Below are 16,119 nucleotides of genomic sequence, written 5' to 3' on the forward strand. Positions count from 1 at the left end.
TAAACCCTAATTAGGTTAAAGACATTCTCTTTTATTCCTACTCTGCTTAGTGTTTTAAATCATGACTAATATTTTACAGTGTTTCTTCTGCAATGATTGAGATGGTCAACAATTTTCTTTACAATAGTCTTTCTACTTTATCTATTCTATTTATTTATCTTTGTTTCTAACCAGGATAGGAAGACTGGTTTTATTATTGTAAAACAGATTACTATGAATATTTTCTGCCTAATTAAAAATATTTTGAGGCCGGTGCCGTGGCTCAGTAGGCTAATCCTCTGCCTGCGGCAACTAGGTGCCCAAGCACTTGGGCCATCTTCTGCTGCTTTCCCAGTTGCATTAAAGGAAGTGGAGCAGCTGAGACTGGAACTGGCACCCATATAAGATGGCAGCATCGCGGGTGGTAGCTTAGCCCAATGTGCCAACAGCCCTACTGATGCCTTTATAAAGCATCCATAAACATGGTACCTCCTATGTTTGAAGAAATGGCTGTGTTCAGAATTTAATTTAGACAAAACAATTTCCTGAAGGTAAGATGTTTAATCTGTTAAAATGGGAAGGGGCCTGAGTGAAACAATTAGTCGAAGGGAGTGGCCAGGGATGACTTGTGGGGCAGGGCTGAACAGAGAGGATTTGAAAACAGAAAATAAAAGGCTTTCTAAAACTGGCTGCCTAGGATACAAATTGCCTTGGTAATGACTCTGAGAGGCGGTTAACAAGCATGCATTGAAGACAGAGTTCTGAGAGAAAAGAAATAGAAACTCTGATTTCAATTATTCATTCATTCATTCACCGCTCAAACATTATCGATTGCTTGCTACAAATCCAGCATTGTGCGAAGTGTTGGGCTCTGTTCTTCACAAGTTTGCAATTCAGAGAGGTGAAACACAAGCATCGGAAGTCAACTGAGAAGGACTGAAAGGAGGAAAAGCCAAGTGTAGTTTGCCTGAAGAAGGGATCAGAACAGCTGGGCTTAGTAAGAATAAGCTTTCTGAGGACTGGAATCTGCAAGGTACGAAAGTTTGAGAGAACGCTGCAGCTGCGAAAGCCTTATGTCTGTAACCTGACGTCTCAGGTGCATACCTGTCATTTCATGCATGGCGATGTACCTCTAGTTCTCCTAAACTATAAACAGTGCTCCCTTCCCACAGAACCTTTAGCTATTTTCCATTAGGAAATTATGTATGTAAAAACTAGAAAGAAGACTGAAATTATGGGATTTCAGAGAGGGAGGTTACCTGTTCTCGTACATACTCTGTGGCAGGTACTATAATCATCTACCCAATATCTACTTTCCCCTGCCAACTGAACCCAGTTTACATTTTTAAAATTTCTGTTTATTTGTTTGAGATACAGGGAGACAGAGACACAAAGAGCTCTCATCTGTTGGTTCATTCCTCAAATGTCAGGGCTGACAAAAGTCAGGAGGCAGGCAAAAGTCAGGAGCCAGGAACTCAATCCAAGTCTCCCCTGTGGCAGCTCCAGCCTTACCCCACCCAGAATTAAGTCCAGAAGGACACAACCACTTGAACCCTCCCCGACTCCCCTCAGAGTGGGCATAGGCAGGAAGCTGGAATTGAATTGACAGTTTAGTCGAGAGCATCAATAAACCCATTACAAACCCCCACACATTTCTCAGCCTTCCTTTCAGGTGGGGTGCTCTGTGGGTCTTCCCGCTATGCCCTTCATTCTTCCCCTTCTTGCCCAGAGGCCGTCTCTATGAGAACAAGGGAGGGGTCGCCTCTAGAAAGCTGTGTGCCTGTTGGCATCCTGGGGCTGAGCCTGCTGGGAGGGATGGCCCAACTCCAGGCTTCTTGCATGAGAAAAATAAAACCTCTAAGACACTGGTGTTTGTCACTAGCAGCCAAACACAATCCCTGCCTGATAAACAATCTAACCTACTTCTTTCACAGGGAGGAGGCAGAGGCCCAAGAACGTTTCATAAACCTGGGAAGACGGTATCAAGTTAAGACTCTCGCTTTGAAGTGACAGAAAAGCCAATCCCAAACCTTCTCGGCAAAAATACAGAATTTATCAACTCAGATAACTGAAGTCAGGTGTGGCTTCCTCCGGAGACTCCAGTGATTTTTTTTTTCTCCCAGATTCTGGTTTTCCTCTCCGCGTCTTGGCTCTGCTTCCTTGTGCTCAGTCCATTGCAAAGAGGCTCTTTTCTCTTTGTGGCAAGGTGGTGCCAGTGGCTCCGGCCCGACCCCACCCAAGATTAAGTCCGGAGGGCAAGCACAAGCTCTCCTTGAAGGAGACTCGGCTCACTAAGCAGAGGTGTGAATGTCTGCTCAGTAGGTGCCAAGATCCAAAGAGCGCCCGCCCGGGACTCCAAGTTCCAGGTCAGTTCACTTCCTACTTTATTAAATAGCCCCTGATCCCACTTTTTAAAGGAGTTTTACTTATTTATTTTAACTTATTTGAGAAAGAGCGAGCGAGCTTCCATCCTTTGGTTTACTCCTCAAACACCCACATCAGCAGGGGCTGGGCCAGGCCAAAGCCAGAAGCACAGAACTCAATTCAGGACTCCCATGTGGGCAGCAGGGCCCCAAGTACTTGAGCCATCACCTGTTGCCTCTCAAGGTGCCCATTAACGGGGGCTGGCATTCAACCTGGGACTCCAGTATGGGGTGTGGGTGTGCTATGTGATTTATCAGGCACTGCACCACACATCTGCCCCCTCTGATACATTAACATAAGGGGCATGCCACATCCATGAGAGAGATCAAGTATTATCTTGGATCACATGAGTGATGACATGTTCCTTTGGAAGTTTCTGATCACTGAAGTATATGAGGATAACAGAAAATATACTAAATCTATCTAGAAGAAATGAGAACACAGTGGGCACCATATTTAGCAATGGTCCCCACCACTGAAGTCCATGTCTGATTGGGGATTTAGGGTTGACTGGCTCATACATTACAGCCTCTCCTTTGCTTTTGAAGTAACTCTGACTTTCTTTCTCAGATTCCTCATTCACCCAAGACAGATATTTATTTAGTGGTTACATAGGGCAGAGGTCTACCTGTTCCTTACAACTTCAGTTCAGGCTCTCAGGGCTGAGTTCAGAGTTCCCTTAGGTTATTTTCTACCTGGTTTTTACATGCTTTGATCCTTGGTCCAGACCTTACAGAAAAACCTTAGGTACATTATTATTCAATGGAAGGGTTTACAAATGGATTCTCCTGCCTTGACTAAACAAGTTCAGAGTTGGTGAACTCAAGGGGCTTCCATAGCCTAGACAGTTTATGGCAAGAGCCTCAGGGGACTGCTAACGTCATGAGTAAGAGTGCCAATTGTTAAATCAACAACGGGAGTCACTGGGTACAGGCTCCCCATGTAGGATCTCTGTCCTTAATGTGTTTTACTATGAAACTTAAAGACAACACTACTAGTCGAACAATACCCTATACCTTGAGCGGTTGTGTGAGTGCAGCCTGTTGAAATCCTTGCTTAGTGTATACTACGTGGATCTTCTGTATATGAAGGTAATTGAAAATGAGACTCGATGAAGGGCGGGACGGGAGAGGGAGTGGGAGAGGGGAGGGCGCCGGGAGGGAGGGAGGTTGGTGGGGGGAAGCCACAACAATACGAAAATTGCACTTTGTAAATTCACATTTATTAAATAAAAAAACTTTAAAAAAAAACCAAATAGATACTCCTTAAAGACATTATTTTTAGAAACCTGTTTTCTTTTACAGAAGAATTGTTGGCCATTAGGACTGTTGAACTTCTTCCACATTTAGTTATTGTAAAAATGAACATTTACTGTCTTAAATATTAATGCTCAAGCCATGTTTGGAGTGAAATTTGGGAAAGCATGCTCATGCAGACTGGTGTCTCACCGATTTACCCTTTGAGTTCTATCCAGTTGTATTTACTTGGATTTTCGACTGCTAAAGAGTAAGTCTAAGATAACTTCTTTTCTGATTAGAATCTTTGCTCTTCCAGATAACGAAGTATAGAGTAGAAGACCTCTTGGGTGACTCATTTTTAGTGGTGTTTGCTTCTCTGTTAACATTTTTGGTGGGTGCAGCTGTTGCCCTGCAATGATGATGAGCCCAGTGGTGGACACTGCAAATCTCTGTCTTTCCTTCTCCTTTTCCAGAGTTTTCTCGCTCCCTCATTCTGAATATTCAAGCAATTTCTGGATTCTTTTGATTCTACTTCCACAATGTCTAGCATATGCAATTCCTTCTATTTTTTTTTTTTCTGCCCCGCTATTTAGGGCCTTTCTGGTTCTTGGCTGGTCTCTCTTACCAGCCTCTCAGTTGCCAGTTTACTCCCTACACTGGTGCCTCTGCTACTTTCTTAAAATATAGCTCTGTTCAGGTGGTCATGCCCCCTCTTCAAAAACCTTCAGTGCTTCCCAGTGCTTACTGGATGAAGAACAATATCCTTGGTATACTGTTCAAGGCCTTTTGCCTCTGCTCTGTTCTTACCTTTCCAGTTTCTTCTTCCATTCTATTAATCTCTGTGTCCAGTATCAAATTCTTATTAAAATGTCAATGATGGTTTCATTCTGAGATTTAGAGCTATGTGCTCACAATCAATTATATGCTATTTAAGGTAAGAGTTGCATTTTATTAATTTTTACCTTTCCAGACACTGTACAATCAAGTGTTCACAATTTATCACAGAGAGACTCACGAACTATAATTTATTGTGATGATCACTATGCCAGCAATTTGAACAAAATGCTATGGGAATCCAGGGGAGAGAATAATTAACATTGCTTGGAAGGGTACAGGATGAATTCACACGGAAGTGCTACCTGAGCTGGATTTTGAAGCAAAGTAGGACTTTTACAGGTGGAAAATTGAAATGAATAAATAAACGAATACTCTCAACTCTATTTTATAATTAGATTCTAACACCCGTAGGCAGGTCCATTGTATGCCTTTTCCCACGTTTGGGCCAGTCCACATTTTCTTATTTGGCTGAAACAAATGCTTCCCAGGTGGAAATGTTATTTCTAAAGCCAGTCTAGTTTGTACAATAACTTCAACTTAGCCCTTCAGTTCTGGGGCTTAGTTATGGATGACCAATTCAACTATTTTATCAATGCATTCTTAACCTAAGTATTCAGCCATAATCCTCAGCAAAGCTGAAACAAAGATACTCAGTTTCTTTGACTATCCACTGACAAAGTCCAATGAAGCCCAGGTATTTCTTGGAATGTTTGCATCAACACATCATGGCCATGATGAATCACACGGTCAACATTCATATGTCAGGACTCTGGCAGCAACTGTCTAACTTCTTTTAATCCCCATAGGGAATTGTGATTGGAGTGAAGAGGTATCAACTGTAAGGGGTAGTGGGAGAAGAAAGAGTGTGGTGCATAGCATGGCATTCCTTCCTCTTCCTCTGTTATCAGCTAAGAAAGCAAAAAGAGAATTTATTTCTAGATGCCTGTATAGATCTCTCACAGAAGACCCATCACGAAGCAGGTGTTTGTTTACAGGGCAAATCCCCTGTCAGGTGGAGTTTACTTAGTAGATTCATCTTTGTACCATCTTTGTATCCCCTACCCTTGGTGTAATTGCTGGCATCTGTTCATGGACTGGGAGAAGAATAGATTTGCTTCACAGGGAGGAATGTTTTTCATCTTTTCTGGTTATGGACCTTTCAGAAAGCTTACGAAGGCTAAAATTTTAACCTTTATCTCGAGGAAAGAGATGCATAAAGGTACAAGCTTGCAAAAATTTGCAAGGGAGAGCACAGATACCTTGAAGCAAATCCATGGTCCTCGGGTTAAAGCTCCCTAAATTGAGACAACGTGATACTTTTGTTCAAACTACTCTCACAGCTGCAGTGGGATAACAAAATAGACTAAACAAACAGTATGATTAAAGCAGAAAGAGCATCTTGGCAAATATAATTTGGGGAATCAGGGCCAGTATAATAAGGACTTGCTCACAGTTTGCATATGTCTAACTTCCCTATTTTTTTTTTTTAAAGATTTATTTATTTACTTGAAAGGCAGAGTTACAGAGAGGTAGAGACAGAGAGAGAGAGAGAGAGGTCTTCCATCTGCTGCTTCACTCCCTAAATGGCTGCAATGGCTGGAGCTGTGCTGCTCTGGAGCCAGGAGCCAGGAGCTTCTTCCGGGTCTCCCATGTGGGTGCAGGGCCCCAAGGACTTGGGCCATCTTCTACTGCTTTTCCAGGCCATAGCAGAGAGCTGGATCGGAAGTGGAGCAGCCGGGACTTGAACCAGCGCCCATATGGGATGCCAGCACTGCAGACTGAGGCTTTAACCTGCTGCACCACAGCGCCTGCCCCTAACTTGCCTATTATTGGAGTGATTGAGAGACAATATCTTTCATTTTTCTTCTTTTCTTGGTTTAATGGGCTCAGGGGTTTCTATTTTCTCATTAAAATTTCTCCTCCCTAATCCATCCTTTGAATTTCATTGACATTTACCTTCTTTCTCACTGCCCACTGAGTCCTCCAGATTTAAGCTGACTGCACTGTAGCTCAGGACTTGGCAAATATGCTAGACCTTGAAAGAGGTCTCTCAGATTTCGGATGAAAACCCTGACTCTGATCAACTCATAAAATACAGAAGTATTTCAGCCAAGTGTATTAGATGCCTGGTTATAAGATTTAGGTACCTTGGAAGATGTAAGGAAAAACAGTGTTCTAAACCTGATGGCAAACAGTACAGAAACTAATTTTGCCTTCAACAATATTTGCTAGAACATATTCATAGGGTCAAAATTGACACATAATGAAACACAATTTGATTATAATTTCAGCACAAATGAGGTCATTGCTGTTTCTCACCACTATCAATTCTCCATTATAATGAATGATCCCAAGGTAGGGCAAAAATAATTTGTAGTCTAAACTTTTTTTTTTCGGTCTTATTACTTGAAGTGCTTTAGAAATTTTCCTTTCAGATTTTGTGTTTGTTTAGCAGGTTCCTCACAATATATGTGTGACTAAAATTATTTTAACTGCCTTAATAGTATTATAATGCCAAAGATTCTGTAGGTTTTGTGACAACATGTTCCTGTGTTTTGTATGAGTTTACTTAATTCCTTTTCAGTGGTTGATATTTGAACCTCTTTCATTTAGAACAGATCCAGCTACACAATTCACAAAGTGCCTAAACAGGTCCAGGAGGGGTTAAAGAACACACCACCAATGTAAAAACTGCCACTCTATTGCATAATATACACAATTGTGTAGTTGAATCTGGGTTCTTGTGAAATTTTAATCAAGTGACTAGGAAATGTGATATATGATTATAATATAAGGGAATTCTACAAACTACTACATCTGTATGTTTTGTTTTGTGATCCTATTGTAATTTTCAAGGAAAGGAAATTTCCAAATTTTTAGATCTATAAAGTTTTACTTTTTATTCTACACAGAGAAAGTTTTATGAGAAGGGTATGAGGATGAGGGGGTGATTTTTAAGATGTATTACTAGACTTCTTCATATCAAATGCAATGGAACAGAACTGAGACATGTGACCCCAGATGGAAACAGGGAACTAGAGGTAGCATATGATTTATTAACGACACAATGATCAGATAAGTTTTTACAACCATGCAGGTTACATGGTATTTTGTGCTCAGAGCACATCAAACACTGTTTACTAACAAATTTGTGTTTTTAGTCACTGAAATCTGAAGGGCAAAATGAAAATTTAGGTCTCCATGCTGTTTGCAAAGCATGGCCATGAAACCAATATAAGCACTTTTTTCAAAGGATGTAATTCTGAAAGGAACGGGATGGTGAGGGGACCATTTAATTTTCAAATATCTATTTAGATGCCATCAGTGCTCAACGCAGGGCCTGGTCAGGCGAGGCCTAAGCCCAGGGAATTTGATGGGGGACCCCTCTTCATTTTGCTGTCATCAAGTCAGGGAAAAGCTGATGACCGTCAACAACAAAGCAGCAGTGGGGGAAAAAGTCACAGAAAGGGCAGAGAAGACGGAGGCTAGGTGGAAGAGGCCTTGCCAACTCTTGACTTTTTAATGAGGGTCAGAACAGTATTGGGGATTTCCTTTACTGAGTGATGATGTAGGTCTGGGGAAAGGGGACCCGCTCAGTGACTCACCCAGCTTTCCCATTAGTAGGGTTCTGCCAGGCACCCTGCAGTTTCCTCTTCTCACATTACCTAGTGACTCACGGAGGGGAGAGGGCTCCATCAGGGACTTACCCCAGTTCAAACACCTATGGGGTTCCAATAATCCTCGGCCTGTTGGGTAACGTGAGGGCTGACTCTCCCTCTCGCCAAGGAGTCGGAGGTCTTACCAGTCAGGAAAGGGACTTCCCTTGAGACTTGTTTCAACAGCACACAGTGGCCGTGGACATCTGAGAGGTCGTTTCCTGTTCTGCTTGCCATCTTGGGGTGGCTCTGAAAAGCTTTCTCATTTCTGTCAGGAGGAAAATGTCCAGGGTTGATTGATTACCACACAGAATTCAGGGACCATAATTGGGCAACTTGCATCAGGTGTCCAGATGTAGAGATGGGGAGGCTGTGGTAACACAAGTTTAAATTCTAGGTCTGCAGGTAGAACTGTACAGGGCCCCACCCCAGACACTTGCATGGGGGCCTTCTTGGCTCTGAGATTCTTCCCCCAGACCCAACACTCCAAGTCCAGATGAAATGGCCAGATTCAGGGGTGGGGGGTGGGGCTCTATAATTTAAATATACATATGAAAAAGAAAACAACAAACTGCATATTTATGACTTGTAACTATCCTGGGGGGGGGGGGATAACAAGAACTAACCCAACTCGAATAGTTTCAAAACCTGGCCCACGTGGCATCAATAATCCACACAAGATGAAAATTATTTCCCAGGATGCACACCCCGCACTCCAATTGATATTTTAATAACTTGATTAAAAATTTCCCAGAAGTCTATTAAATAGAGTCAGGAAACAGCCTGTGGTGTAGGTGAGGATTTTGTGTTTGCAACGGAAACTTTCAGCCCCACGAACAGAACAGCTAAAAACTCAGTTCTGTGTGTTCTTCCCCATCCTTGCCTAGTCCACAAGTGAAACACTGGAAGCGCAGGGTTTGGGTTTTCCTTTTTTTCTTCTCCTCTCTGCCACAGCCAGGTAGAGTGACCCGATCCAATTTTTAAACTGTCTTCTATCTCCCACTACGAATAAACCCAGACGTTCCAGAACAAGGGAGATCGCTTTTAAACCTTTCAGCCGCCAAAGGCCCGGGTGGGGAAGAGAGGGAAGAGGGGGAGAAGGAACTTGAATTAAAAAAAAAAAAAAAAAAATCGAGGAAAAAAACCCAGTAACTCAAAATTTTCAGAACACGGTCTGCCATTTCCTCATCAAGAAACAAGAGCGACAGTCCTTGGGCCAATGCAGTGTAGACGTGTCTACGAAGACCCTGGTCCGTCCGAGCGAGAACACCCCATTCCCCTGGGGACCCCCCCTCCCCGGCAGCCACCAATCTCGGGGGTCCCTCCTGTGCCCGAGCCGGGCCGGCCGCCTCAGGTTCGCCGTCGCCAGGTCGCCGCAACCACCTTTTCCCTCCTCGGGGCCCCAGCGCTCGGACACCTCCCCGCCTCCCTCCCCTCCCTCCCCGGCGGTGGGGCCCGCTCCCGGCTCGGGAACGGCAGCCCGGGCCGCGGCGGCAGGAAGCGAGGCCCTTGTTGATGCTGTTCCGTGGCGCGCCTCTCCGCCCTCCGGCGGCTGCCCGGCTCTTCCCGGCTCGCGGCCGCCCCCCTCCGCGCCTGCGCAGTGCCCCGCGGGGGGGCGGGGCTCAGATTCCTGTCAGCGGCGGCGGCGGTGGCGGCGACAGTCAGTTCTCGCTGAGGAGAAGCAAGAAACGGACCCGTTGGCTCTCCCCCCACCCCTTCCCCGCCCCGAACCTCTCTCCTGGCTCGCCGGGAATCCGTCTCTTTGGAGTTTTCTGCGGAGCCCGCCGCCGTTTCTCCGTTCCTCGGCCCGGTGGAAGTCACTGCCCTCGAGGAGGAGGAGGAGGAGGAGGAGGAGGCAGCAGCAGCCGCCCTCGCTGGCCACCCCCGGTTCGGTGCCCGCGGTCCCGGAGAGGAGGTGCCGCCGCCACCGCCGCTCCCCCCCTCCCGCTGCCCCCGGGCCGGGCTGGGTCGAGCTGCGATGCCCTCGGACTTCATCTCATTGCTCAGCGCGGACCTAGACCTGGAATCGCCCAAGTCCCTGTACTCGCGAGGTGAGTCAGGCTGGGGGGTGGGGGGTGGGGCGTGGGGGCGGGGAGCCGGGGCGCGAGGGTGCTCCGGGGGTCCCGTCCGGGGGTGGGGGTGGAGAGGCCCGGTCCCGGGGGAAGCCTCCCTGGCCGGGGCGCGGAGCCGCCGGGGTCGGGGTGATGGTGGTGGTGGTAGTGGAGGGGGCGAGCGGAGGAGCGGCGGCCCCTCCCCCGCGGAGCCGCGGGCGGCTCGGGGCCCGGATTCCGTCGGCCCCCGGGTCTCTGCGGCACCGATGGCTCCGTGCAGCCGTCGGCGCAGCCGGCCCGGGCCTCTACAGCTCGGGGATCGCTCGGGCTGGGCCCCGCGCGGGGGCCGCAGCGATTCCCCGGGGCGCCGCAGCTCCCCTTACCAGGACCCTCCTCCCGGGCAAAGTTGCCCCCAGGCGGGCGGCGTGGCCTGGGGCCGGTTCTGGGTACAGGATCACCATTTTCTCCCCTCGAGCTTGTTTGTGCGCCGTCGTTCTACCCCCCTCTCGCTCCGGCCTAGTCCACTCCCTCCCGGTGTTGGGACGGCCCCCCCTCCGCCAGGCCGTTCTTCCTTTCCCCGTCATCGGGTTGCTGGAAAGGGACCGAATTTTCTTTTTTTCTCTCCCCACCTCCGTGGCATTCTAATTACTTACTTCTCCCTGTCTTTTACCCAGATAGGGGTGCTCTCTCTGGATTAGTTTTATTCCTCTCATCTCCCTGGAGTACCAGCTGAGACACAGACGCTGTCCTTTGAGAATTTTCTCTCCTCTGCTGTTCCAGGGCTTGTGGTGGAGAGGGGGCACCGGGCAGAGATGTCTCATTTGAAAACTCTTCTGGTCAAGGCCTGCAGGGGATTCCCAGCATCCGAAATATTAACACTCGAGTTGATCTCTACTGGGGTTAAATTCCTATACTGGACACCACAAGAATGTGTCAGAACAGGTTCCCTGTACGAGGGGCGGCACACCAAAATGCTCCCGCTGCACACATGAGTCCTTAAACCACTGGAAAGGGGCACAAGACATAGCTGGCTTCTTACCTGTGCATGTTTCCGTATTAAGCAAAGAACCTGTCGCTGTAAACCCCCTTCCTGAGAAATTCGGCGTTTCTCCTGATTCTGGTTTGATGAATCCATCTGCAGTTTCCACCGTGTGCTAGCTAACAAAGGGGACTTCAGGTTCACATTAGTGTATTTAAGTTGTTTAAGTGAATCGGAGTGAGGTGGCTTACTCTGGAAGGTACTGGACTTTCTAGACTGGCGGTTGAGTTTGTACACAGAGTCCTACTTAGTAACTGTAGCCATTGTCTCTTGCTTCAGTGACTTCAGTTGGCAGCCACTGTCCTGCTGTATGTTTTTTGAACATCATTACCTGAAATAGCTTGGAAATATTGTAGTTTTGAGTGTCAAAAAGAAGAGACACCATCAAGAGATCATTCTTAGAGCAGGGCTAATGTGGTACAATTGGGTGCTAAAAATAGTCAAGACATTAACACCATTTGGGCAGTAATCAGATAATTTTCCATGAAACAAGTGCTTTATGAAAATCTAAGTTTAGCTTAGAGACCAATGGAGAGGCAGTTCAACCTTCCTTTTGCAGGGAATATATTCATAAATATGGGCTTTAGCTCACAATGATACATGACAATTATTTAAGAGATGTATGCTATCCTTGGCATTTTTTTCTCATTCAGCATAAAAAGTACTTAATGCTTTTTGTGTTTTTCAGATTCTCTGAAGTTACACCCATCACAGAATTTTCATAGAGCTGGACTATTGGAAGGTCAGCAAAGTGCCATTTTTGAAGCATATTGTGTTAGTATGCAAAGGCTTTCTCTGAAATGGAATTTCTGAAATGGGAAAGTGTGAAACTTTGCAAACTCACACAATGTTTTCTCCTAAAGAGCCTGATCCTTCTTTTAGGGCAGCTGAATGTTTGATTGGGTTTTGTTGCTGTGTTTGATGTGCTGTTGGCTGTTGTACCTGCTTTGAGAAACTTTAAGAAAACAAAAAAACACTACAAAAATCATTACAAATTATGTGTTGGGTGTTTTACTTTAGAATTCCAAAGCTTAATTCTAGCTTTTTATACACAAACTGAATGTGAAAAGGCCCAAACATTAAGCTGATGAATATAATTAAAAGAGTGACACCAACACATACTAAGATTGGAAATTACAAATTTAGAACTTTTGTGTGCTGAGCATTTCAGAATGATACATTATTTATTTACAAAAGCATTGATGTAATTACTATTGCATTATATTTAAGGATAAGGGAAGCCAAGTAATCGAGATGATGATTAAGCTGTGAATAGAGAAAAAGGGCTTTAGAAAGTTCTGGCAGTGTTAATTTAATCTTGGACTAGTTTAAACAGCTGACGATACTTTAGAAAACTTTGTTTTATGTTGTTTTGAGCATTTTAAGACATAAAATACTGCTGATTTTATAGATTTCACATATATCATCTTTGGATGTTGAAATCTTGGAGTTGGACTGCTAGGTTATTAATTTCCCCATTATATAGATGAGAAAATAAGGCTGAAATTCAGAGACTTTGGGAAAAATAAGTCACACGCCAGCAGAAACAGCCCTTTTAGGGATTTTCGGTAGTGTTCTTTACCCAAAGCCAAGCTGCCACTATGAAATATATAGGAGTATGTAACCAGCAATGTAAACATTTTAATGCTCACTTTAAGAAGGGCGCAAATAAGTGAGTTTGAATTGAGTTTAGTTTTTGCTTCCTTCAGAGGTGGTCTTAGTATAATGGGGAGAAAGTGGGTTTTGTAATTGAGCTTAAGTTTGAATACTGGTTTAGCACTTTATTAGTCCTGTGACCTGGCACAAATGATTTTACTTTTCTAAACTTTTTTTTCCTGTAAAAACGTAGGTATCTCTTAAGTTTAGTGGGCTTATATGTATTAAAGTACCTATTGTAGTGTCTGGGTGCTTTAACAATAATATTAAGTACCTAGTATAGTGTCTGGCTTAATACATGGTGTTGTTTTCCTTTGGTATCAGCCAAGTTGTTTTAATAGTATAATTTAGAGCATAAAAGTCTCTAATTAGTTGTTATATTTGTATTTTTAAAACTACAGTTTGAAATGAGAGAATTTTTAGGAGGATTTCTTAGTAGGCAGATTTTTAGTTTTATTTATACTATTCAATATAGGAGCATATTATGGAATCGTATTTGTCTGTACAAACCCATCAGTTTCCTGGGCAGCAAACCAGGGTGTCATAATCCTAGAGATCATCAGGAAGGAGAAAGAAATGGAAAAAAAAAAGAGTTAATTATTCAAGAAAATATTTTTAATTAATTCATGGATATACAGTCACTTAATATATATTTGCATGTTTTTGCCTTTGTACTTTGATAATTTTTCATTTTGGTTGAGAGGATACTCAATTATTTAAAGACAGCCTCCTTTACAGATTATATGTATAATGTAAAATATAAGTATCAAGTATGTCACATCCTTTTGAAATTTTTGATATAGGATAGCTAAAACAATTGTTTGCCTGTTTAATGAAGTATTTAATCTGTGCTGCCCCTTTGCTGTTTTAAACCTTTTTAAATGAACATTTTAAAGCAGAGAGAATAAAAATAATGACCCCCCCATAAACATTACCAGACTTTAACAATTATCAGTTGTATTCTGTTTTTTTTATCCACATCCATCTTCCAAACCAGATTATTATTATTATTTTTTTAATTTGACAGGCTGAGTTGGACAGTGAGAGAGACAGAGAGAAAGGTCTTCCTTCCGTTGGTTCACTCCCCTATGGCTGCTATGGCCAGCGCTATGCCGATCCGAAGCCAGGAACCAGGTGCTTCCTCCTGGTCTCCCATGTGGGTGCAGGGGCCCAAGCACTTGGGCCATCCTCCACTGCCTTCCCAGGCCACAGCAGAGAGCTGGACTGGAAGAGGAGCAACCGGGACTAGAACCCGGCGCCCATATGGGATGCCGGTGCCGCAGGTGGAGGATTAACCTAGTGAGCCACGGTGCCGGCCCGATTTTCTCGTCTTTAAATGGGAGTAATAATCTATTTTTTTTTTTTTTTTTTTTTGGACAGGCAGAGTGGATAGTGAGAGAGAGAGACAGAGAGAAAGGTCTTCCTTTGCCGTTGGTTCACCCTCCAGTGGCCGCCATGGCTGGCACGCTGCAGCCGGCGCACTGCGCTGATCCGAAGGCAAGAGCCAGGTGCTTCTTCCCGGTCTCCCAGGGGGTGCAGGGCCCAAGGACTTGGGCCATCCTCCACTGCCTTCCCGGGCCACAGCAGAGAGCTGGCCTGGAAGAGGGGCAACTGGGAAAGAATCCGGTGCCCCGACTGGGACTAGAACCTGGTGTGTCGGCTCCGCTAGGTGGAGGATTAGCCTATTGAGCCGCGGCGCCAGCCAATAATAGTATCTTTATCCTAGATTATTTTAGACAAATTTGTGTGAAACATTTAACCTGGCACATAGTAAATACTTGATAAATATCAGCTAAATTAAAAAAACTTTAAGCAGATACAAGCATGCATGAATTTCAAACATTTTTCATACCAAAAGAAACATCTTTTAATTCCATTTTCTATGAACTTTTTGAAGTATCCTCATACCTGTACAGTGCTTACTAGTTGCCAAGAACTTTACAGATATAAACTCACTGAATTCTTATTTTTAAGATTTATTTATTTGGGACCATTGCTGTGACATGGTGGGTAAGAACTCCGCCTGCAGTGCCGCATCCCATGTGGTCACCAGTTCGAGACCCGGATGCTCCTCTTCCTAACCAGCTCTCTGCTGTGGCCTGGGAAGGCAGTGGAGGATGGCCCAAGTCCTTGGGCCCCTGCACCCATGTGGGAGACCTGGAAGAAGCTCCTGGCTCCTGGCTTTGGATCAGCGCAGCTCCGGCCGTTGCAGCCAATTGAGGAGTGAACCAGTGGATGGAGGACCTCTCTCTCTGCCTCTCTTTCTCTGTGTAACTCTTTCACATAAAAAAATTTTATATTTTTATTTGAGAAGCAGAGTTAGAGAGGGAGAGACAGAGAGATCTTCCATCCACTGGTTTATTCGCCAAATGGCCACAACGGGTCCAAGTGGGGCTGATCTGAATCAAGGAGCCAGGAGCTTCTTCCAGGTCTCCCACGTGGTTGCAGGGACCCAAGAACTACTGCTGCTTTCCCAGGCCATCAGGAGGGAGCTGGGTCAGAAGTGGATCAGCTAGGACTGGAACTGGTGCCCATATGGGTTGCTGGCGCCTCAGGCAGAAGCTTAACCTATTGTGCCATGGTGCCGGCCCCACTTACTGAATTCTTTTAACAACGCTTTATGATAGTTTTTGAAAGTTTTAGAGATGAAATGAAGGCCCAAGGTTCAGTAAGTTACCCAGAGTCACATAGCTAGTTTGTGGTAGAACCAGTATTCCAATTCATAAATAGTCTCACTTAGAGTTTGTGCTCTTTACTATGCTATACTGATGCCTTGTGTTATATATCAAATACTGTAATATTTATGTATGCATGCTTTATATCAAAAGTCTAGAAGTTCATCTAAAAGTAATAAATCCAGTCCACAGTAAGAGAAATTTAAGTAATTGGTATCATAAAATTTTTAAATGTTGTTATAGAATGTATGTTTCCCAAATGTAAGTTCTTTAAGGAAAACAAGGTTGGAAAATCTGCAGTTGGGTATTCCTAAGCTATAGAAATAGATTCAAAGTGTTTTTGCCATTCAACTGGGTTTGTGTTTAACTTAACTATTAAACAATGCTTGTCCTTCCTGCTACCATCTTTTTATTTAATATGGTGATTGCTTGACAGTAGGAAAAGGGTTAGGTAATTAGCTCAGTAATATATAGCCATTTAGATGATTTTGATGACCCATAATTAACATGTCGTGACACTTTTAATAAAACAATCAGAATATTGCTCTAAATTATATTACAAAT

The 16,119-nt window shown here is 44.4% G+C and overlaps 1 protein-coding gene and 1 long non-coding RNA gene across 10 annotated transcripts in view; one reads left to right on the forward strand and one right to left on the reverse strand.

The window, feature by feature from the left end:
• Positions 1-4,638: 4,638 nt before the first annotated feature.
• Positions 4,639-9,998, reverse strand: LOC127491369 (uncharacterized). The gene is made up of 2 exons (XR_007920033.2): positions 9,866-9,998; positions 4,639-8,402 (listed from the first exon to the last, which is right to left on the reverse strand). It is a non-coding gene; the product is annotated as an uncharacterized lncRNA (long non-coding RNA).
• A 47-nt stretch (positions 9,999-10,045) lies between these two features.
• Positions 10,046-16,119, forward strand: part of NFAT5 (nuclear factor of activated T cells 5) — a 155,857-nt gene continuing 149,783 nt past the window's right edge. For 3 of the 9 annotated variants that reach the window (XM_070062631.1, XM_070062634.1, XM_070062635.1), the window contains exon 1: positions 10,046-10,185. Coding sequence is in view for 4 of the 9 variants with exons in the window: in XM_002711666.5 (XP_002711712.2) it covers positions 10,113-10,185; positions 11,913-11,966 (127 nt within the window). In the remaining 5 variants the exon portion in view is untranslated. Of the gene's footprint in view, positions 10,186-11,912; positions 11,967-16,119 lie in introns of all 9 variants that reach the window. The other 6 variants (XM_070062630.1, XM_070062633.1, XM_002711666.5 and 3 more) reach the window with 3 other exon arrangements.

The sequence above is a fragment of the Oryctolagus cuniculus genome, chromosome 18 (assembly GCF_964237555.1).
Source record: "Oryctolagus cuniculus chromosome 18, mOryCun1.1, whole genome shotgun sequence".
Taxonomy (NCBI): domain Eukaryota; kingdom Metazoa; phylum Chordata; class Mammalia; order Lagomorpha; family Leporidae; genus Oryctolagus; species Oryctolagus cuniculus.